The 22,780-nt window shown below is 45.9% G+C and overlaps 1 protein-coding gene across 1 annotated transcript; it reads right to left on the reverse strand.

Moving 5' to 3' along the window:
• Window positions 1-225: 225 nt before the first annotated feature.
• LOC120725706 (trace amine-associated receptor 13c-like) lies at window positions 226-17,981 on the reverse strand. The gene is made up of 3 exons (XM_040018676.1): window positions 17,851-17,981; window positions 1,600-1,713; window positions 226-1,411 (listed from the first exon to the last, which is right to left on the reverse strand). The coding sequence occupies exons 1-3, from the start codon at window positions 17,979-17,981 to the stop codon at window positions 595-597; spliced, it is 1,062 nt and encodes a 353-aa protein (XP_039874610.1). The 3' UTR covers window positions 226-594.
• Between the last annotated feature and the right edge of the window lie 4,799 nt (window positions 17,982-22,780).

Raw genomic sequence — 22,780 nt, forward strand, 5'->3', positions numbered from 1 at the left:
AAGTGTGAGAAGATTTAAAGATACATATTTCAGCTTACTCTAATAATAACAATGATCACGTGTACATTCAGAAGTCACTGGGCATTGAATTCTTTTCTTTTCTTCTTTTTTTGTTTAGACATTTCCTATAAAAACCTAGAGACAGCTGTCTGGAAAAAATCCATGCAGACCACCAGCCTGTCTGGCCCCTATAACCAAATTCAGGGTAACACGTTTCCCCTTCCTTAGCTGTTCTGGTGCTCAGTTTTGACTTTAGCAGGTCATCTTCACCATCTCCACATGCCCAAATGCACTGAGCTGATGCCATGTAGTTGGCTTATAAGATAGTTGCCTTAGTAAGCAGTGGAATATGTGTACATAACAAAATGGTATTTCTAATTTAAATTCTTGTTCTATGATTTGTGTTCCTGAATGTATAAGAGGAATGAACATACATGTGCAGTACATTTCTCCCTGATTTGTGTTTCATTTCTTTACTTGTCGGTGCCACTTTTTTCATTACATATTTCAGTTACACCAAGCGTATGTTTGAATTGACTGTCCCTTTTTTTAGTTGGTAAACATTTTGTTTGTATGTCATTTCTTTCATTCTGTTTACATGATATTGGTGTCACAGGAGCCAGACTTCAATATTTTAAGTGTAACAATTTGTTTAACAGATTTTCTGAACCAGGGGTAAAATAAAGCATAAATTAGAGGGTTTAGACAGGAGTTTAAATAGAACAAACACATTACAAATGCAACAGATGAAGCACTGAGCATGGCATCTTGACCTGAGAGTGTGACACAGTAATATGGGCAGAGACATATTAGAAACACAATGATAACAACACTGATGGTCCTTACTGCTTTCATTTCAGATTTCTTAACATTTGTACTTACTGACCCCTCGTGTGTCAGAGCTGCAATATGTGACCGCAGGGCACGAGCTTGAGTCATAGCCACAACAAATACGTTTAGATAAAGAACTACAATCACAATGACAGGACCAATAAAGGACAACAATAGATCTGCAACTCCAAAAGCATGGCCAACAACAACCACACACTCCCCATAGCAGGAATTATACCTTCCAGGTTGCACCAGGTTGTCTTTTAGCACAAGACAGTGGAAGACTGAAGAACAAATCCAACACATATAAACACATGCTTTTGTTCTTTTTGGGGTGACTTTGGTAGAGTAATGGAGAGGGTAACAAATAGCAACATAACGGTCAATTGATATGAGAACCATGGTTCCTACTGAGGCAGAGGTAATAATGTAGTCCAAGAGAAAATACATACTACACATGAATTCACTAAGAAACCAGCAACCATCTATAATCATAATTTGAAATAACATCAGGAGACCCACCAGGCAATCAGAGACAGCCAAAGATAGGAGGAGGAGATTGGTGGGGGTGTGCAGCTTCCTGAAGACAAAAGACAGTGACACAGTTATTATTATTATTTGTAGCAACAAGTACAATTTTATACAGATATATATATAAGAGAAAAACGGACATTACTACCGACACACATTTCACTTATACTCTAATATGTTATCTTCATTTTACTGATCCACAAAACCTGATAACCTTATCTATGACAAAATTATTACTTGAAATGTGAGATGGAGATGATGACCAGCAGATTAAGAGTCACAGTCAGTAAAGAGATGGAGGACAATGTAATATAAATGAGTATAGATACTGAGTGAGGTCGTATGGGCTTCCTGCAGGAGAAGTTAAGAAGCTGTGGAAAGCAGAGTTCAGTTTCTTCAAACATTTCCATCATTAGTAAAAAGGAAGAGATAGCTTGCTGTGGAGTTGCACCACCTTTCTGTCTGAACCTCTTTGCCATATCCTGACTTATTTACTTTCCTGCTTCACATTGCTCCTCCTCCCTTACCTCTGGTGGTAGCTGTTGTTGGAGTGAATAGCTAAATGTTGTCATTGTTGTGTTTAAATTAGTACACCTTGTCTTAAACTGCATGTTTAAATGTTTTTCTGTATAGCTGATGCTATAGCTATAGCTATAGTGTTTAACTGCAGGCACATTCTACGTAAGGTTCTGGTTTCCTTATTTAGTGAGGAATGTTTACTTCCTGCCCTTTATGGCCTCACCTGTGTTTGTATATGGTGGACCGTTAAAGGAGATGAGCCATATACAGGGGTGAGGGGAGATGACCCTTTTATGACCAGCAAGAAGTCACGTATACACACACACGCATACACACACACGCACACACACGCACACACGTATACACACGCACGCACGCACCCACACACACACACATGCTCGCACATGCATACACACACACCACACGCAGTGCTTTTAACTGTTATGATACACACCATTTATGGTTTTGCAATGGGTGTTTGTGTAACTGTTTGTCACTGCAGCAAGGGGACACTGTTAGTTGAAGTTGACTGGGATCAGGTGAGGAGCTTTCAGCTCCAAGAGCCGACCAGGCTTCCCTTGTGCAGCAAGTGTAAACTGACTGAGAAGAATTGTCTTGCTTTTTTTACGGTGATAAGTCTCTGAACCAGCGGGGCCTGCGAGTGCAGACCCAACATTTATTTGGTCCTTCAGAGCTGGATCCCAAGAACTGGCCTTCCACCGAGGAGGGGGGAGGACACACCGAAGTCTGTCGACAGCCAGGACACCTAGGGCGCCTGATGAAAGCCCCGGAATATGAATTTGTGGCCAGGGCCCTGTTTCAGGAAGCCGGTTTAGTGCAAACTCTGAGTAAGTATACCCTGAGTTAACGAAAACTCTGGGTTTTCGGTTTCACAAAGCGAGTTTAGATTAATTCTGAGTGAGTTACTATGACGACACACTCCGTGAAGCTAACCTGCCCCCTAGCAGGTTTACTTCAACTAACCCTGACTTTCTCCGCCTCTTTGTCGGAAACCTGACTGTAGGAAGTGTCAGACATGGCGTGCTCCTTCCTTGAAGAGCCAGTAGATGTTGAAGCCCAAATTCTCCGCAGAGCTCTCCGCCGGGAGAGAGTGATAGAGCGCGTTTGGACATTTTATCATTTCCTGATGATTTCCTGTGTGAACGTTACCGTTTTTCAGCACAATCTATAATTTATTTGAATAACATCCTCAGGCCTAATATTGCTCATGTGACACATCGCGGACATTCTCTCAGTTCTGTACATATCATTTGTATTGCACTTCGTTTTTTTGCAAACGGGAGTTTCCTGTATAATATTGGTGACGCTGAGCACGTTTCCAAGGCTACCGTCTGTCGGGCAGTCAGGAATGTTACAGTTGCACTGAAACGTCTCCTGTACTCATTTGTGGTGTTCCCCGGTCATAGACCCACAAGATTTATCAAAGAGGGATGCCACAAAATTGCAGGTATCAGGATGAACAAAACTTAATACATGATGTGGTGACACTTGAACTACTACTTAAATTTTACATTTATTCCCACGGTTCCCAGGCGTGATTGGCTGTATAGATGGCACTCACATTCCAATCATTGCTCCTTCAGTAAATGAAGGAGACTATGTGAACAGGAAGTCTTTCCACAGCATTAATGTACAGGTACATAGTTCCCTGTAGCATTTCAAACTAACAAATTATTTCATTATAGTAATGGATGCTAATTTGTGTTCTCTGCACTGTGAAGATCATATGTGATGCTGCCAACATTATCACAAATGTGGAAGCCAACTGCTCAGCCTCTGTGAGTGGTGGAGGACCCCCACCTGTTTTTCGGGCCTCCGCTTTTTTTTCTGTTGGCTATAACGAGTCACATTTGAGCATACAGAGTAAGCAAATATGTACTTGTAATGTGCTCAGATAATTTCAATAAGTGCTTACAGAGGGGAAATTAGCCTCTAACTGCAATTGATTTACAAACAGGCAAGCACTATGGCTCATAATACAATTACACCTTACCTGTTCGGACTATATTTTTATATTTCATTTTTACTTGCTGCCAGGAACGTTTGGGGCCTGTTGGGTTGCACCTGCGCTCACATCACATCACAAAATAAAATGTATAAAATAAAAAAGAAAAGAAAATATAATAAAATAACGTGTTAAATGGGTGGAAATCCCTAGATCAATGTTTAAATTAACACTCACGCATTGACTCTGTCGGCTATGTTTTGCCATGCATGCTCCCTTTCTTTTGCAGCTGAGGCTGTGTTACTTTTTTTCCGCGGAATTTGCATGTTATTGGCATATGCTGCCATCAGAATTTCGGCCTCAAGCGCTGTAAAATACATTGACCGCGCCTTCTTTCCCTCCGTCTCCATGGTGACTCGCTTAATCTGTGTTCCACTAACCAGGGCTTTATGTATCCTCGTGCGCGCGCTTAACTTGGGGTTAAAGCAACTCCGCGTTGACTGAACTAATTGTTATCAGCCTTTCTGAAACCGAATATTCCGAGTTGGACAGTTCGGGGTTACTTAACCCTGAGTATCGTTTTTCACTCTGAGTTTTCTAAACCGGCTTCCTGAAATAGGGCCCAGGATTGCACAGGACCAAGCTGAAGAGGAGAACTGCCACAAGACTGCTGCAAGGGGGAGAGGAAACCAGAGTGGAAGGAGCAGGTGAGGTTGTTTAGTGTGGGAAATCAAAATTGGGTTAGCAAACCTGGGAGAAAAACTGACTGCTTTAAGTGGGAAAATTGAGAAGGTGTCTGAAGCACTGCAAAGAGAAAGGTACAGAAAGTCACACACACAAACAGAAAATGCATTAATCCTACTAACACATACACACATACAATAAAACTCATGAAGACCAGACAGCATCATAAGCATGTGTTTCTGTTTTATCATCTTGTCCGGTTCACGTAGTGAGATGAAAAGTGATATGTAGACTAGTGGACTAGTATTATATTAGTAAAAATGACTGAATTATAGTAGGGGTGAACAGAATGCTGGAGAGGGGTTCTGAATGAGTGAAACTAATAGATCATTGAGTTTCTTGTTTCTCATTTGTGGCGAAAGTTTTAACATAGCACGCATCTGGTAACATGGCAAGAAACTCATTGTGTAAGAGAACAACAGGGTTGTGTGGTGTGTGTGGCTAATGGATGGATAAATGTTTTGGGGATTAATCTGGCTGATGCATTTTTCTTTTGTTGCTAAGTTGAACCTTTTTACTTTCGTGCTAAGAACTGCAGGTTGATGCTTGCTGGCCATAAAGTGTAAAACCCGTTTAAATTAAAAGGACTTTAGGAGTCCCATGTAATGTGACCCATCCCACAGGCGAATTTTTACTTTAATAATAATAATAATGGATTGGATTTATATAGCGCTTTTCAAGGCACCCAAAGCGCTTTACAATGCCACTATTCATTCACTCTCGCATTCACACACTGGTGGAGGCAAGCTACGGTTGTAGCCACAGCTGCCCTGGGGCAGACTGACAGAAGCGAGGCTGCCATTTCGCGCCATCGGCCCCTCTGGCCAACACCAGTAGGCAAGTAGGGTAAAGTGTCTTGCCCAAGGACACAACGACCAGGACAGAGAGCCCAGGGATCGAACCGGCAACCTTCCGGTTACAGATACGCTTCCCAACCCCCTGAGCCACGGTCGCCCGATTTGTAGAATAGTGGAATTGTAAAGCGCTTTGAGTGTCTAGAAAAGTGCTATATAAATGCAAACCATTATTATTATCTCATCTTAAATATTCAGTATGGTTCCAACAACAGTTATTAACATATATTAATGTACAATCCTTAATATATTTTGTGTGTGTGTGTGTGTGTGTGTGTGTGTGTGCGCGCGAGTGTGTGTGTGTGTGTGTGTGTGTGTGTGTGTGTGTGTGTTGGGGGGCAGAGGGAGTGTTTGCTCAGGGCACCAAAAGCCCTGGACCACTGGGGATTAGGCAGTGAGTCCAGGCGTTTTTCCACCGCTGTATGACAGAGGTGAATAACATAAACCTGATCTTGGAAGCGTGTGATTTGTTACTAGGCTGCAAAGGAAGGATGGGGCAGTGGGTAGCCCAGGGGTCCAAATGGTCATGGCTCATTTCATGGGGGAATTAAACTAAGCCAAATGGCTCCCTGACCTAAGTTGGGCAATGGGTGTGGCTTGTGGCTCAGCTGCAGAGGAGGGATAGGACAGTGATTTCAGGGGACAGTGCCAGGAGAGGATGGTTGACAATTGGTGATTATTGTTTAATCATACTTAGAAAGTGCGCTGGAAGGAGGAGGAAGGAGAGTTGAAGAGGAGATGAGAGACAACTGTCTGCCTACAGTCTGCATGTAAACAGTTTGTGTGAAAGAACAGTGTGAAACAGCTGGCAAGAATGTCAAAAGTCAATAACACAAGTATGGAGTGTTATTGACCCCCCAAGTATGGAGTGTTATTGCCCCCCCCCCCCCTTAAATTTCAAAACTTACATTTAACTACTGATTTTATCTACTGTTCTGATTTTATCTGTTTTGATTTTATATACTGTTTTGTTTGTTTGTTAATTAGTTAGTTTGTTTGTTTGCTTGTTTTAATCAATTTTAAATCATGCTTTTTATTTGTTTTTTTTCTAATGTTTCTGTAAAGCACTTTGAATCACCTTGTTGTTGAATTGTGCTATACAAATAAATTTGCCTTGCCTTGCCTTGCCTTACCCCCCCCCCCCTAGGGCCTCTTGGCCTGGGGCTTAGTCCACTCTGGCGCAGCTGGGCTATGGCTCCCCACTATGTGTTATAGTGGCACCTAACTGTCTAGTAAAACATGCCAAACCCACAAAGCAAACAACCAGCGGAGGTACCGGCATAGATGGTGACGGAGCTAGCTGCGATGCAATGGGAACAGGGGGATGCCGAAGCTGTGGTGCTGAGCCCTCTGGTGGTAGCAAGGAGCCACTTCAGTGATGTTCGCCTGGTGATCATAGACTAGCTGGGGCTTGTGCGGGAGGACCACTGATGACACTTCCAGGGAGGTCAAATGGGGCTAGAGGATCGACCTTTCGCTTGTGCTAGGAGGCTGCATTACACAATGATAATGTGACTGCAGCCCAGCCCCAAAGAGGGAGATGCTTGTTACTAAGCCTCGATGCTCGAGCAGTTCATGGAGGGGCAGGAACGGCGGAGGCGTGTCTTCTGCCACTAACCAGCGAGAGATATGTACAGTGTGCCGGTATGGTGCCAAGAGGGCATATGCAGGGCTATGATGGACTCGAGCTGTACGAGTCATGTACGGGCATTGTTGGATGCAGAGTGTGGAGGTTAGGTGTGTGCATAGAGCAATCTGCAACTATTCCACAGTGCTCATGGAAATCCAATGTAGCAGAAAAATGCAAAGACTCAAGGTTGCTGTTAGCTCCTGCCTGACACACCTCTTATGAATTGGCCATAGTTCGGTATGTAGGGGTGACCAATAGGGACATGTGAAGTCATTAATTCCAGTAATTCACTCCATGAAATATTTTTTACTAGAGAAGATGTGACAACACTCTACGTTCGTCCTTTGACCAAGTGAATAAAAATAATGGTCAAATGGTGTGTCCTGATATTTTCACATTTTTTGATGATTAGGGAAATGTTATAATCATTGAGTCACAACACACAGAAAGAGGATAACCAGCTGGCTTATTATGTCTGATGGCTGGTCGCACGGGATATGATAAAACTCTAGACAGGCGGATGTGTGCTGGTGGTGTGCAAAAATGGTGGAAGAGAATTCCACAACCGTGGTGCCACTGCCTGAAAGGCAGGTTTTAAATCGAGTGTGTGGGGCCACCAGCAGTCTCTGAACTGATGACCTTAGAGTTCGGAAAACTGAATGCAGTTTCAGCAGGTCAGATAAATATTGGGGAGCTTGACTATGTAGGGCCCTAAAGGTTAGAACTAAAATTTTAAAATGAAACCTAAAACTTACAGGCAACTGTCCTTATTCTTTACTTGAGGATGAGAACAAACAAACACTGGTCTTGATGAGTTCAGTCAAACAATGATTTTATTGAACACATGCGTGGGGAGATGTATACAGTAGCATCATTAGCATAGATCCTTGCTAGAAAGCACACTTCAAAATGGTTTTGATATGTCAGGGTTCAGCCCCTTGCGTCAGCAAATAATATAACATGCATTAGTTACAGTGAGTGACAGTTAAACAAGATTCCATTATCAGCAACATTTTTACCATACGTGGCGTTTTCAACCGTCTTACCCTACAGATGTTTCCTGTTGATTTGCACTTCTTATGCTTATCTTTAGCAGATCCTGTACCAACTGTTGCTATGCAGGCACAAATGCCATTACAAGCAAAAATATATCTCACCTCTGACCTAAAACTCATCTACTGTTATTTGTGTCTGTAAGCGTGTTTGCATTGACCTTTCTGCGCTCTGAGTCACCTTACACAATATATCGTCTGGACATTCACGCCAGACGAAGCTTATGACCTTAAAACGACTGAGCGCCAACTCTTAATGAGCACGTTTGCAATGTGTGTATAAAAATAACTACAACTACACATTTAATAAAAGTTCTAATAAAATGCCACTAATAAAAGCCATGTTAGCAATTATGTATTTTCTTTTATTTCCACATTCCCTCTCTTGACCTTTGGAAAAAAGGTCACCATACTTTCCATTGTGTAACTCCTCGATCCATTTGGCCGCTTCCAAGCATTGCAGACATAAAAAAATCCTTCCATTTCCCAAAGAGAGAAGTCATCCAGCTCTCCAGCGGGTTGTCAATTCTTGAATGTTCGTGCATGGTTTTAGATAAAGTTTTCAGCCCCGTCAGAGCTCGAGTTACGGAGCCATCTGGAGCGGTGTTGTTGGGGATAAAGGTACAATACAAGTCTCCAAACATGGCACACACGCCCCCTTTCTCCGCCAACAACATGTCCAGAGCCATTTGATTTTGCACTCCCATCAACGAGGTTGGCCCCAGCTGCTCTGCGAACCGCTCCATGGCGTCGCCGGTAAAGTTTGAGAGTCTCAGCACATTGTAATGGACATCATTTATTCAATTCAATTCAATTCAATTCAATTCAATTCAATTTTATTTATATAGCGCCAAATCACAACATAAGTCGCCTCAAGGCGCTTCATAGATACAGAGAAAAACCCCCAACAATCATATGACCCCCTATGAGCAAGCACTTTGGCAACAGTGGGAAGGAAAAACTCCCTTTTAACAGGAAGAAACCTCCGTCAGAACCAGGCTCAGGGAGGGGCAGCCATCTGCTGCGACCGGTTGGGGTGAGAGAAGGAAGACAGGATAAAAGACATGCTGTGGAAGAGAGACAGAGATTAATAACAGATATGATTCAATGCAGAGAGGTCTGTTAACACATAGTGAGTGAGAAAGGTGACTAGAAAGGAAAAACTCAATGCATCATGGGAATCCCCCGGCAGCCTATGTCTATTGCAGCATAACTAAGGGAGGATTCAGGGTCACCTGGTCCAGCCCTAACTATATGCTTTAGCAAAAAGGAAAGTTTTAAGCCTAATCTTAAAAGTAGAGATAGTGTCTGTCTCCCAAATCCAAACTGGAAGCTGGTTCCACAGAAGAGGGGCCTGAAAACTGAAGGCTCTCCCTCCCATTCTACTTTTAAATACTCTAGGAACAACAAGTAGGCCTGCACAGCAAGAGCGAAGTGCTCTAATAGGGTGATATGGTACTACAAGGTCATTGAGATAAGATGGGGCCTGATTATTTAAGACCTTGTATGTGAGGAGCAGGATTTTGAATTCAATTCTGGATTTAACAGGGAGCCAATGAAGGAAAGCCAAAACAGGAGAAATATGCTCTCTCTTTCTAGTCCCTGTCAGCACTCTTGCTGCAGCATTTTGGATTAGCTGAAGGCTTTTCAGTGAGTTTTTTGGACATCCTGATAATAATGAATTACAGTAGTCCAGCCTGGAAGTAATAAATGCATGAACTCGTTTTTCAGCGTCACTCTGAGACAGGATATTTCTAATTTTAGAGATGTTGCGCAAATGGAAGAACGCAGTCTTACATATTTGTTTAATATGTGCATTGAAGGACATGTCCTGGTCAAAAATGAGTCCAAGGTTCCTCACAGTGTTACTGGAGGCCAAGGTAATGCCATCCAGAGTAAGAATCTGCTTAGATACCATATTTCTAGGCTTTTCAGGGCCGAGTACAATAACCTCAGTTTTATCTGAATTAAGAAGCAGAAAGTTAGCGGCCATCCAGGTCTTTATGTCTTTAAGACATTCCTGCAGTTTAACTAATTGGTGTGTGTTATCTGACTTCATGGACAGATAGAGCTGGGTGTCATCTGCATAGCAGTGAAAATGTATGCTATGTCTTCTAATGATGCTGCCTAAGGGAAGCATGTATAATGTAAACAGAATTGGTCCTAGCACTGAACCCTGTGGAACTCCATAATTAACCTCAGTGTGTGAAGAGGACTCTCCATTTACATGAACAAACTGGAGTCTATTAGATAGATATGATACAAACCACTGCAGTGCAGTACCTGTAATACCTACAGCATGTTCTAATCGCTCTAATAGGATATTATGGTCGACAGTATCGAATGTTGCACTAAGGTCTAGCAGGACAAGCACAGAGATGAGTCCACTGTCAGAGGCCATAAGAAGATCATTTGTAACCTTCACTAAAGCTGTTTCTGTGCTGTGATGAGCTCTGAAACCTGACTGAAAGTCTTCAAATAAGCCATTCCTCTGCAGATGATCTGTTAGCTGTTTGACAACTACTCTTTCAAGGATTTTTGATATGAAAGGAAGGTTGGAGATTGGCCTATAATTAGCTAAGACTGCTGGGTCTAGAGATGGCTTTTTGAGTAAAGGTTTAACTACAGCTAGCTTGAAGGCCTGTGGTACATAGCCAATCATTAGAGATAGGTTGATCATATTTGAACCAAGATGGCGCCGCGTATGGATGCCCTGGTGCTTCAGTGCGTTACTTTTGTTTTGTTTTTGTGCATTTCTTCTGTGTCTGGGCACTCCTCTGGATACTCTTACACCAGAGAAGAGCTCCTTAACTACAGGACCACAACACCTGTGGATTTATTTCCAATATTTGTCGCATCTGCGGCAGATTTACTGCAGACTCTGACCAGGAAAGCGAGACGCCGAAAGAGAGGAAAGCGAGCCGGCGTACTCGTGCGTTTGAGGAGACGCGGACTGCGAATGGCTCTTCCTGGGATCTTCCTTTCTAATGTACGCTCACTCGGGAATAAGGTCGACGAACTTGCCCTGATGAGAAGCATGAACAGAGACCTTGCCTCCTCCTGTGTCTTATGTTTTACGGAGACGTGGCTCTGTGAGGACATCCCGGACAGCGCGCTAAAGCTGGAGGGCTTCCATCTGCTGCGCGCGGACCGGCAGGCCGCTCTATCCGGTAAGTCCAAAGGTGGAGGGGTCTGCTTCTACATCAATAGTGGCTGGTGCACAGATGTGACAGTGATTGCTCATCACTGCTCTCCCTCACTGGAATACCTTTTTATTCACTGCAAACCGTTTTATTCTCCGCGGGAGTTTGCTTCATTCATCCTGGCCGCTGTTTACATCCCGCCAGACGCGGATGCGCAGGCAGCTCAGGGCGCACTCGCGGAGCAGATTCTCCACATGGAGCGGACATACCCGGACTCTCTCATCATTGCTCTTGGGGACTTTAACAAAGCCAATCTGAGCCATGAGCTTCCCAAATACAAGCAGTATATTAAATGCCCGACCAGAGAGGAGAGGACATTAGACCACTGTTACAGCACGATCAGCGGGGCCTATCGCGCGGTGCCGCGCGCTTCACTCGGACTTTCTGACCACGCCATGATCCACCTAATCCCCGCGTACAGACAGAGGCTGAAGCTCTCCAAACCTGTCGTGAGGACAAAAAAACTGTGGAGCAACGAGGCTGTGGAGGAGCTTCGCACGTGTTTGGAGACCACAGACTGGGACACAATGAAGGCTGCTTCTAACAGCTTGGACGAGTTTACGGACACTGTCACCTCCTATATCCACTTCTGTGAGGACAGCATTGTGCCATCACGCACCAGGGTGAGTTATAACAATGACAAACCCTGGTTTACTCCTAAACGCAAAAAGCTGTGGCTGGAAAAGAGAAAGGCGTTCAGAAGCGGAGACAGGGACTGCTACAGAGAGGCCAAGTACAGGTTCACTAAAGAAGTGGACACTGCTAAACATCAGCACTCTGAGAAGATGCAGCAGCAGATCTCAGAGAATGACTCGGCCTCTGTGTGGAAAGGTTTTAGGAATATCACCAACTACAAGCCTAAAACCCCCCACTCCACTGACGACTTGCTCTTAGCCAACACCCTAAACAACTTCTACTGCCGTTTTGACGAGCCATCAGGCAGCCTTCACACCTCCAACGGCCCCAACAATAGAGACACTTTGGACACTAATTCCCCCACCTCTCCCCCCTCCATAGAGCCATCACCACCTTCAAACCGTTCACCTACAACACCCCCCTCCTCACCCCACACAAAAGAGGATTTCAAACCACCTCCTCCCACCACAACTCTTCATATTCATGAAGCAGATGTGAGGAAGCAGTTTAAGAACCTGAATGCTCGGAAAGCATTCAGGTTCCCGGCCCAGACGGCGTGTCTCCTGCCACCCTCAGACACTGTGCAAACGAGCTGGCCCCAGTGTTTTCTGGCATTTTCAACTCTTCACTGCAGGCATGTCATGTGCCTGCCTGCTTCAAGTCCTCTACCATAATCCCTGTTCCCAAGAAACCTAGGATCACTGGACTAAATGACTACAGACCCGTGGCTCTGACATCTGTGGTCATGAAGTCATTTGAGCGCCTAGTTCTCTCCCATCTCAAGACCCTCACGGCCCCCCTCCTGGATCCCCTACAGTTTGCATATAGAGCCAACAGGTCTGTAGACGACGCCATCAACATGGCCCTACACTTCATCCTTCAGCATCTGGACTCCCCAGGAACCTACGCCAGGATCCTGTTTGTGGACTTCAGCTCTGCCTTCAACACCATCCTTCCAGACCATCTCCGAGGCAAGCTTTCCCAGATGAATGTGCCTGATCCCATCTGCCGGTGGATCACTGACTTCCTGACGGACAGGAAGCAGCATGTGAGGCTGGGAAAGAATGTCTCGGACTCCCGGACCATCAGCACCGGCTCCCCTCAGGGCTGTGTTCTTTCTCCTCTGCTCTTCTCCCTGTACACCAACTGCTGCACCTCCACCCACCAGTCTGTCAAGCTAATCAAGTTTGCAGATGACACCACCGTTATTGGGCTCATCTCGGACGGGGATGAGTCTGCCTACAGGAGGGAGGTTGAACGTCTGGTGTCCTGGTGCAGCCACAACAACCTGGTGCTGAATGCCCAGAAGACAGTGGAGATTATTGTGGACTTCAGGAAGCACACAGCCCCACTCCCCCCCATCATCCTGACTGACACCCCCATCACCTCTGTGGACTCATTCCGCTTCCTGGGTACCACCATCACCCAGGACCTGAAGTGGGAGCCCACCATCACCTCCGTCATCAAGAAAGCCCAGCAGAGGATGTACTTCCTGAGGCAGCTGAAGAAATTCAACCTGCCAACACGGACGATGATGCAGTTCTACACTGCTATCATCGAGTCCATCCTCACCTCCTCCATCACCGTGTGGTACGCTGGAGCCACTATCAGGGACAAACAGAGACTGCAGCGTGTTGTGCGCTCTGCTGAGAAGGTGATTGGCTGCAGACTCCCATCCCTGCAGGACCTGTACACCTCCAGGACATTGCGGCGTGCAGCTCGGATCTCAGCTGACCCTTCTCACCCTGGACACAGTCTGTTTGACCTGCTCCCCTCAGGCAGGAGGCTCCGGTCCATTCGCACCAGAACCTCTCGCCATAAGAACAGTTTCTTCCCCTCTGCTGTTGGACACATGAACAATAACCATATGACTGTCCCCGCCACTATCACATGACCCTACGCTGTGTCACTGCATCATTCCATGTTTGGCACTGATCACCACCTGCACTAATGTATATATCTTTCTACGTAGCACTCTTAATTCTTATTCTCATGTATATATCTCATGTATATCTCATGCACATATCTTTCTACGTAGCACTTTTAATTCTTATTCTTATTTTTATATCTTTATGACACTATGTTTGCACTGAAGCACCGCAGCAATTTCCTAATGTTGTAAACCCGCTCAACATTTGGCAATAAACCCCTTTCTGATTCTGATTCTGATTCTGATATTTAAGATCGAAGAATCAATTAATGGCAGGACTTCTTTGAGCAGTTTTGTAGGAATGGGGTCTAAAAGACACGTTGATGGTTTGGAGGAAGTAATTATTGAAGTTAACTCAGAAAGATCAATTGGAGAAAAAGAGTCTAACTTAACATCAATGGTACTAAGAGTAGCTGTAGATAATATTACATCTGTGGGATGATTACTGGTAATTGTTTCTCTAATGATAAAAATTTTATTTGTGAAGAAGTTCATGAAGTCATTACTAGTTAACGTTAAAGGGATTGTTGGCTCAAAAGAGCTCTGACTTTTTGTCAGCCTGGCTACAGTGCTGAAGAGAAACCTGGGGTTGTTCTCATTTTCTTCAATCAGTGATGAATAGTAAGATCTTCTGGCTTTGCGGAGGGCTTTCTTATAAATCAGCAAACTATTTCTCCAGGCTAAATGATGATCCTCTAAATTTGTGACACGCCATTTCCTCTCCAGATTACGAGTCATCTGCTTTAGGGTACGTGTTTGAGAATTATACCACGGAGTCAGGTACTTCTGATTAGAAAACTTAGTTTTCACAGGCGCTACAGTATCCAGAGTCGTACGTAGTGAGGAAGTGAAATTATTAACAAGATAATCGACTTCTGTTGGGGTAGCGTTCAGATAGCTGCTCTGCTCTATGTTGGTACAGGGCATTGAAGATGATAACAGTGGGTGGATTATATTCTTAAACTTAGTTACAGCGCTTTCAGAAAGACATCTACTGTGATAAAGTCTACTCTCCACCGCTGTGTAATCAATTATTGTAAATGTAAATGTTATCAGGAAATGATCAGACAGGAGAGGGTTTTCAGGAAACACTGTTAAATGTTCAGTTTCTATGCCATATGTTAAAACAAGATTTATGCGGTCAACATTTTTATTTGGAGTTATCCATATGAATATACTTTAAAACTCTGAAGCTTTTTGATCCACTAGTTTATACTCTTTCGAAACTCCCCTTGGCACTCCTATTGAGTCGATCTAGATAGGCGAGTCAGTTCTAGGGTCATAAGCATGTGTTCCTTGTTAGTCCCCGTAGGGAAATTACTCCTCTGCATTTAACCAGTGAAGCAGTGGGTAGCCACCAATGCAGCGCCCGGGGAGCAGTGTGTAGGGACGGTACCTTGCTCAGGGGTACCTCAGGGTAGCCGTTCAGTGGAGTCAAACCCCCGACCTTCCAATCATGGGGCAACCATTCTACCTACTGAGCTATCCCTGCCCCTAAATCCCTTGTGGTATGGCTTTTACCTTGTTCCCAGTTAGCATGAGTGGAGCTCCTAATCGCACCATTGCACACGTCCCCACACTCCCCAAAGGAACACGAACCAAAAGGGTGTGGTCCACAATAGTAATATAACCCACTTCTGGCCCATGTGACAATTATATTGTTTACGTCACTTACATTGTTTGTGGTTCTCCCCGTGAGTGTGAGAGTGCACCAACTTGGATCCATTTCCCCCAAAGTGTATTTCACTCTGTCGGTTGAGAATTTGAAACATGTATAGTTATTAGGTTTTAGGTTTCCTGAGCTGACCTGCTGTGTTGACCACAATATTCCCTCGGCCCGGCTTGGGCTTTGGGTTTACTAAATTCACTCTGATCACCTCAATTGGGTCAGTTCCTGATACGTCCACCCCGGTTACCAAATAAAATACCCCTCCCGGGCTTTTGGACCTGGACAGAGTGTTCCATGGTCCCAAAGACAGCATGACAGGATTCTGTGAAGTGGAAAACTCCCTCTGTATAGCTATTCCCTTAAGTCCTGCGGGCACCGTTGGTTGCCACCCCAAACCTGCCCAACTCACCCCGTTACTCCACAGACACCATTGTATATGTTCCCACTGACCAATGATTTCCTGACTTTGTGCATATCATGGGATGGCTACAAACCCACACATCATATCCCCTCCAGCTACTATTCTTTCCCTCACAATCAATTAGGTCGCACACGTCGAACGTGTACGCCGTCGTGGACCCTTTAACTGTCATGTTCCTGAGTCCATGACTGAGTGATTTTGTGTTTAGTGTATTTATTATTATTATTATTATTATTAGTATTATTATTATTTGTGGGCTGTTTTGGGATGGTTTGTGTTTTGGGGTTTTGGATACTGGCTTTCTGGGTTTGTGCTCCCTCTGTTGGTCCCTGGTGTTAGTGTTCCCCTGTCTCGTCAGGTTAATCAGGTCCAGCTGTGTCTCCCACCTGTGTGTGATTTTCCAGTGTCCCTCTGTGTATTTATACTGTGTGTCTGCCTGTGTTCCTTGTCGCGTCGTGTGTGTTCATCCTCTGTGTTACCCTGTGTTTCTGCGTTGCTCTGCAGACGCAGAAACACAGACTTAACAATGTGGTGTATGCTGTACAGTGCAGCGAGGAATGCCCAGACCTCTACATTGGAGAGACCAAACAGCCACTTCACAAGCGCATGGCACAACATAGAAGAGCCACCTCCACAGGACAAGACTCAGCAGTCCATCTGCATCTTAAGGATAAAGGACACTCTTTCGAGGATGCCAATGTTCACATTTTGGACAGAGAGGACAGATGGTTTGAAAGAGGAGTGAAAGAAGCATCTATGTCCACTGTGAGCGACCATCTTTGAACAGAGGCGGTGGTTTACGGCACCAACTGTCTGCCATCTATAATCCAGTTTTGAGTTCCCTCCCCAGACGCCTTAACGCCCACTCACATCCTGGGCCAGCTGACCTCAGGAATTCGCATGATAAGGTGGGGCCAGGTTTCACAATGAGCTCACCCGAAACCCTGGCTGATTGGGACCCACACCCAGTTTCACACCTTGGCTCAGGCGATTAGAGGATCACTAGGGGGTCCTTTTGTCACTCTGTGGGGGGATACTCCCACTAGGTTTAAATCTGGGACTCCCCCCCCATTTGACCTTAGAACTGAAGAAGCTTCTCAGATGAGAGGTGAAACTTCTTCAAGCAACTTAAAGAAGTCCAGAAGCTTTTCTTTGCAAGCTCCTTTGACTACGATGACCTGGATGACTGAGAACCTTCACAGACACGGTGACACAGCGTCTTTCAGCACTTGGTTAAAAATGCCAGGAGACAGAGCAAAGCCTTACTGTAGGCGCGTGTACCTGAGTTACTGGCCTTATACGTAAATGAAAAGATGTCCCTCAGGGACTCGTGTAAAGGGAGACAGAAAAACACGTTAGCAAGCTCGATGCACGTGAACCACTTCTGGTCCGTTGTTACTGCCGTCAGCGCTGTATAGGGATTTGGAACAGGCACAGTGTCAGTACGGAGAATGGCGTTAATGGCCCTGAGGTCATACACCATCTGCACTTCCCTTTCCCATGCTTCTCCACTAGCAAAAAGGGTGTGTTCCAAAATGATTGTGAGGGCTCAAGCACTCGTACTTTCAGTAGCCCTTCAATGGTTTCTGCAATCCCCTCCTCTGCTTCTGGCTTGTGTCTGTACTGTGGTCTCCAGATTGGTGCCTCAGACTTCAGCTGGAACAGCACGGGCAAACAGGTCGCCAGGCCCACGTCAGTGGGCCCCGCGGACCACAGAGTGTCAGGGAGTGTTGAGAGCGCGGCCACTGCATCAGGATGATCAGTTCTCTCCCTGCCATGTGTTCTTGAAATTTGCTGATGTTCTAGTACCACTGCGTCGTTTGAAAGATAGGTGATACGATATATTTTACATGTAGGTACGTACCAAAAATTTGGAATCTGTGTGGCCTGCCACCAAGCACTGTCAGGTGCTCGCTTGACCATTGACCCCATCTCCTTCGCCTGATGACCTTCATGGACCGCCAATGTGATATCGGGTGCAGAATCAGACCCCATTTTGTAAAAATAAACCTGGTTGACCTCCAGGTTGGATTATTGTAACTCTTTGTACTATGGTCTTCCCTCTTCTCTTCTTCTTAAACTGCAAACAGTCCAAAATGCAGCAGCCCGCCTTCTGACTGGTACCAGGAAATTTTGCCCTATTACTCCTGTCCTAGCTAGCCTGCATTGGCTGCCCATAAAGTACCGTATTCAATTTAAAATATTACTCCTTACTTTCAAAACTATTAATAAATTAGCGCCAAGTTATCTTAGTGAACTTCTCAAACCACATACTCCTGCTAGAACACTCAGATCTGCCACTCAACTACTTCTGACCCAGCCCAGGTCTTGGCTGAAGTCCCGGGGTGACCGTGCGTTTGCTCCGGCTGCCTCGGTACTGTGGAATACCCTTCCTCTCGACCTCCGCGCATCTGATTCCATTGCACTGTTCAAATCACGATTAAAAACCCACTTATTCAATCTTGCCTTTCCCTCTAGTTAATATTTCTTTTATGATTTTATATCATGCACTTTTATGCTCATTTAAATTCTTGTTTGCTCTGTACCTGTTGCTTTCCTATGTATCAGTGACAGTTATCTGCTTGCATACTTAGTACTTGCTTTGGTCCTATTTCTATTATCCTCCTCCTATACTCTATCTTACTTGTTAAGCACCTTGGCATACCCTTGGTTTTTAAGTGTGCTTTATAAATAAAGTTTATTATTATTATTATTATTTTGTATCAAGGCAGTTGTTCGTCCATAAATTTTACTGCTGCCGCGACCACCTCTGGGCCTACATAGATGTTGTGTGAACGTACATTCCAGGTCTGACTTTCAAGAACAGACGAGAATTGTTCTCAGTAGATGTCATCATCGTCCCTATCGTAAAAGAGAGCAAAATCACGGGGTGGGGAGTAGGTGACCAGACTCTTGATCCAAGGCCTCCACAGCTGGTATTGTCGCAAAATGCCTTCCTCCACCAGCTGTCCCCAGTATATTTCGGCTGTAGGTTGTGCACAGTCTTGTACCAGGTATTGGTTTTTTGAGTACATCCCCAAGCACAGGAACTGTGTTCCTCTTGGAAGGGTAACAGTTAGTCCATCTGCAGAGCACATGATAGTAGCTCCCAGCTTAATGAGCAGATCCCTGCCCATCAGATTTACAGGCACTTGAGGAGACACCACATATCTGTGTTTCAAAGTCTGTTTCCCCAGCTTGATCAGAGCTGGATCGGTTACTGGCAGTCATTGGAACCCCAGAGAAACCCACCACACACACTGTGTGGGCTGCTTGGTGTAGCTTTCAGCATTGAGTAAGTCGCTCCAGTGTCAGAATCATCAGAATCAGAATACTTTATTAATCCACCAGGAAGGTCATCTCTGTGCCTTCCACTGTCATGGATAATAGAGGATCTGCCATTCCTATGTTGTCTTGTCTCTGTGGGTCCCTTCAGTACTACTCCTCCCCCAGCCCCAGTCAGCCACTGGTTACTGAGTGAAGGGTGCTGCACCTGGATTTGGGGCCTGGTGTCTGCCCCTGTAGACTCCTCTGCCTCTGAAACCTCCACGTGCCTGGGGTCCATAGTCTTATTCTTGTTGTCCCTGGCCGACTCAGTGCAGTCCCGAGCCCAGTGTTCTTCACCTCCACATCTTAAACAGGCATTTCAAGACATAGTTCTGGGAGTCCCCGAACCGCAAGCCCTTGGCCCTCCCCTTCTGTATCCACCACGCCCTCTCTGCGATATGCTGGCCCCCCAATTCCCCATGGGTCACCTCTGCTTTGGGCCACTAGCGGGCCACCGGTCATCAGATCAGCTTGGGACCTCACCACCATCATTTTCTTGGTCCCCTCCTTAGCCTCGTTCATCTCCTTTTTCTTGTCATTTAGTTTATTTCGGGCCTTGGTCAGCTGTAACTTCAACAGCTGCGCCTGCGCTTCCTCAAGCTTCTTTTTCTGCTTGTTCGCCTCGTCCAGCTCCAGCTGGAGCTGATGCACAACGTGTCTCTCCCATTGAGTAGAGTCAGCGACCACAAAATCTGGATTCTTTTCTAGGTCGGTTCTCACTCGTTCTGGTAGACCTACCAACACCGCTGCGCGGAACCATGCCCTGTCCTCACCTCCCTGGCCTGGGTGTATACCTGTCTGTGACATCCACTGCTCTTTAGCTCTTTCTAAAAATTCCCTGGGAGTGTGTTTAGGCTCCCAGGTAATTTTTGGTATGGAACCAGCATTTGGGGTCGGGTACTTCTCACGTACTGCGCTAGATAGCACATTTTCCACATCCGAGTGTAACCATTCTTCAGTAACCATTCTTACTGAAACACTGAAATTTACACAGAATAGAATACCGTATTTTCACGACCATAAGGCGCACTGTGCTAAAAGGCGCAGTCTCAGTTATGTGTGCCCTTACTGTATTTAACACACACATAAGGTGCACTGGACCATAGGGCGCATACAAGTACCGTATGCGTATTTAAAAATAAAGCGGGAGCAAACCTGAATTCGGTACCTTACTCACATTTCTATTGCCGGTAATCGTCATCATCAACAACACACAAGCATACAAGTGTGCATATTTAAAAATAAAGCAGGAGCAAAACTGAGTTTGGTACTCACATTTTTATTACCTATAATCGTCATCATCAACAACACACAAGCATACAAGTGTGCGTATTTAAAAATAAAGCAGGAGCAAAACTGAGTTTGGTACTCACATTTTTATCATCAATCAAACCCATCGAAGTCCTCATCCTCTGTGTCTGAATTGAACAGCTGCGCTAAATCTCCATCAAACATGCCAGGTTCACTGTCTTCACCGTCAGAGTCACTTTCCGTGCCGTGCAGCTCCTCGGAAACGATGCCGGCTTTTGCGAAAGCTCGAACAACAGTGCCAGCAGCCAAGCGACGGGGAGGTGCGAGTTCAAGTGGCCGCCCGTGAATCCAGCGGAGCAGGCCAAGCTGGTTCGGAAGTTGGACGCGTGGCAGGTGCACCCGGCGCGGCCGGCACAGTTGTGAGCCCCAGCTCACAGGTGTCTGGGCAGAGGTGTGGCGTGTACTGGCCTCTGGTGGTGATGAGGCCGGTCTGGCGAGCACGGCGATCTCAAGCGTGGCGCACACCTCGCTCGCCAGTTCCACTCGAGCAGGCTCCCCTGGCACGGGGACCTCCAGCTCCTTGCGCGGCCCCTCCGTCACCTCGGTCGCTCCCCACTGGAGCAGCCCATCGCGCGACTCCTCCGTCACTACTACTCCCTCCACCGCCCCTCCCGGCTCGAGCAGCCCCTCACGCAGCTCCTCTTCCTCCAGCCGGCGCAGACCCTCGCGCGCCTCGTCCTCCGCCTCCGGTTGGAGCGGCTCATCCACCGCTCCTGGCAGGAGCAGCTCTTCACCCGGCTGTTCCCCCTCCTCCGGCAGGCGCAGATCCCCGCGCGCCTCGTCTGCCACCTCCGGCTGCTGAGGTTCCTCACGCGGCTCCTCCACCGCTTCACTGTCCTCGGGACACACCTGTGGGGGTGGCGCCCAGGCCCAGAGCAGCGCCGCCAGCTCCCCAATCCTTTCCAGGTGACGCTCGGACTGGTCCTGCAGCTCTTCCTGCTGGCGACGCACCTCCACCGCCTGCTCCCGCTGGGCGGCCGCCATTTCGGCCACCCTCTGGGCCAGCTCCTCCATTCCCTGGCTCCGATACGGACCCACCGTGCTGCCTCCTGGGTTTTGGACCAATGTGGTGAGAATAAGGCACGGCGGGACCACGGAGTATCATTCAGAGCCATCTTTATTGACATCTCACCACAACACCCACAAACCCCTGAGTCCCCGTGTTTTTAACTAGGCGGACGTGATTAAGGATGCCATGCCGGTGCGTCCGCCCTCCCTGCACGGCACCGCAGACCACGCCCCACCACACTGACACACAATACAAAACAATAACTACACAACACACTAACTCTAGCCTCAAAACACACTAAACATGACTAATGTCTCACATATGAAAACTCTCTCTCTGTCTTTCTTTCGCTTGCCCGCTTTCCGTCGCAGGTGTCACTCCTAAAACTGCCCCTTCTCCCTAAACAACCAAGTGCCACATGTTGCCATATCAGTTTTTGATTGGCTGACAAGGTAAACTTTAACACCAATAGGGAAGGGGTGTTTTTTTTCTTTTTCTTTTTTCACTCACAAGCGGAGAGTGTTTGCTAGCGCTGTCTGTAGAAAATGCCTTTTTTACCGTGCTTCCCGCTGTAAACACAACTGTTTTGTTCAGAATAAAACATTGCGTGTATCTTTTTTATCATAACTCTGGTATTATGTGGCCCATCAACACAATTCAAAAACTGGTATATAGTTTGAATTCCGCACTTTTGATCCAGGTTGAAATGGAGACTCTGAGTCGCTGCATCTTGTAGCTGTGTCGTCTTAAATTGGTCTTGTGATTTTGACGCGCCGGCGCGTCCGTTGACCTCAGAGGGTTAAAGCTCGACGAGGAGTATACAAGCTAAGAAGGTTAGGAAGATAGCTAGGCGCAATGTTATTTATAATTTTAAAAGTAAGCAACAAGATTTTAAAATCAATACGATATTTGATGGGTAGCCAAAGTCAACAAGAACTGGAGTAATGGAAGCAAATTTTCCAGTTCCAGTTAGGAGACGAGCTGCAGCATTTTGAGCAAGCTAAATTCTATGGAGATGGACAGATTGGCCAAAGTAAAGGGAATTGCAGTATTCCAATCTGGAAGTCACAAAAGCATGGATACGTTTTTCAAGGTCATTGTGCTGTGTAAAATGTTTGGCTTTAGAGATTGTGCAATTGAAAAAGCC

The sequence above is a fragment of the Simochromis diagramma genome, unplaced genomic scaffold (assembly GCF_900408965.1).
Source record: "Simochromis diagramma unplaced genomic scaffold, fSimDia1.1 OVJJ01000733.1, whole genome shotgun sequence".
Lineage (NCBI taxonomy): Eukaryota > Metazoa > Chordata > Actinopteri > Cichliformes > Cichlidae > Simochromis > Simochromis diagramma.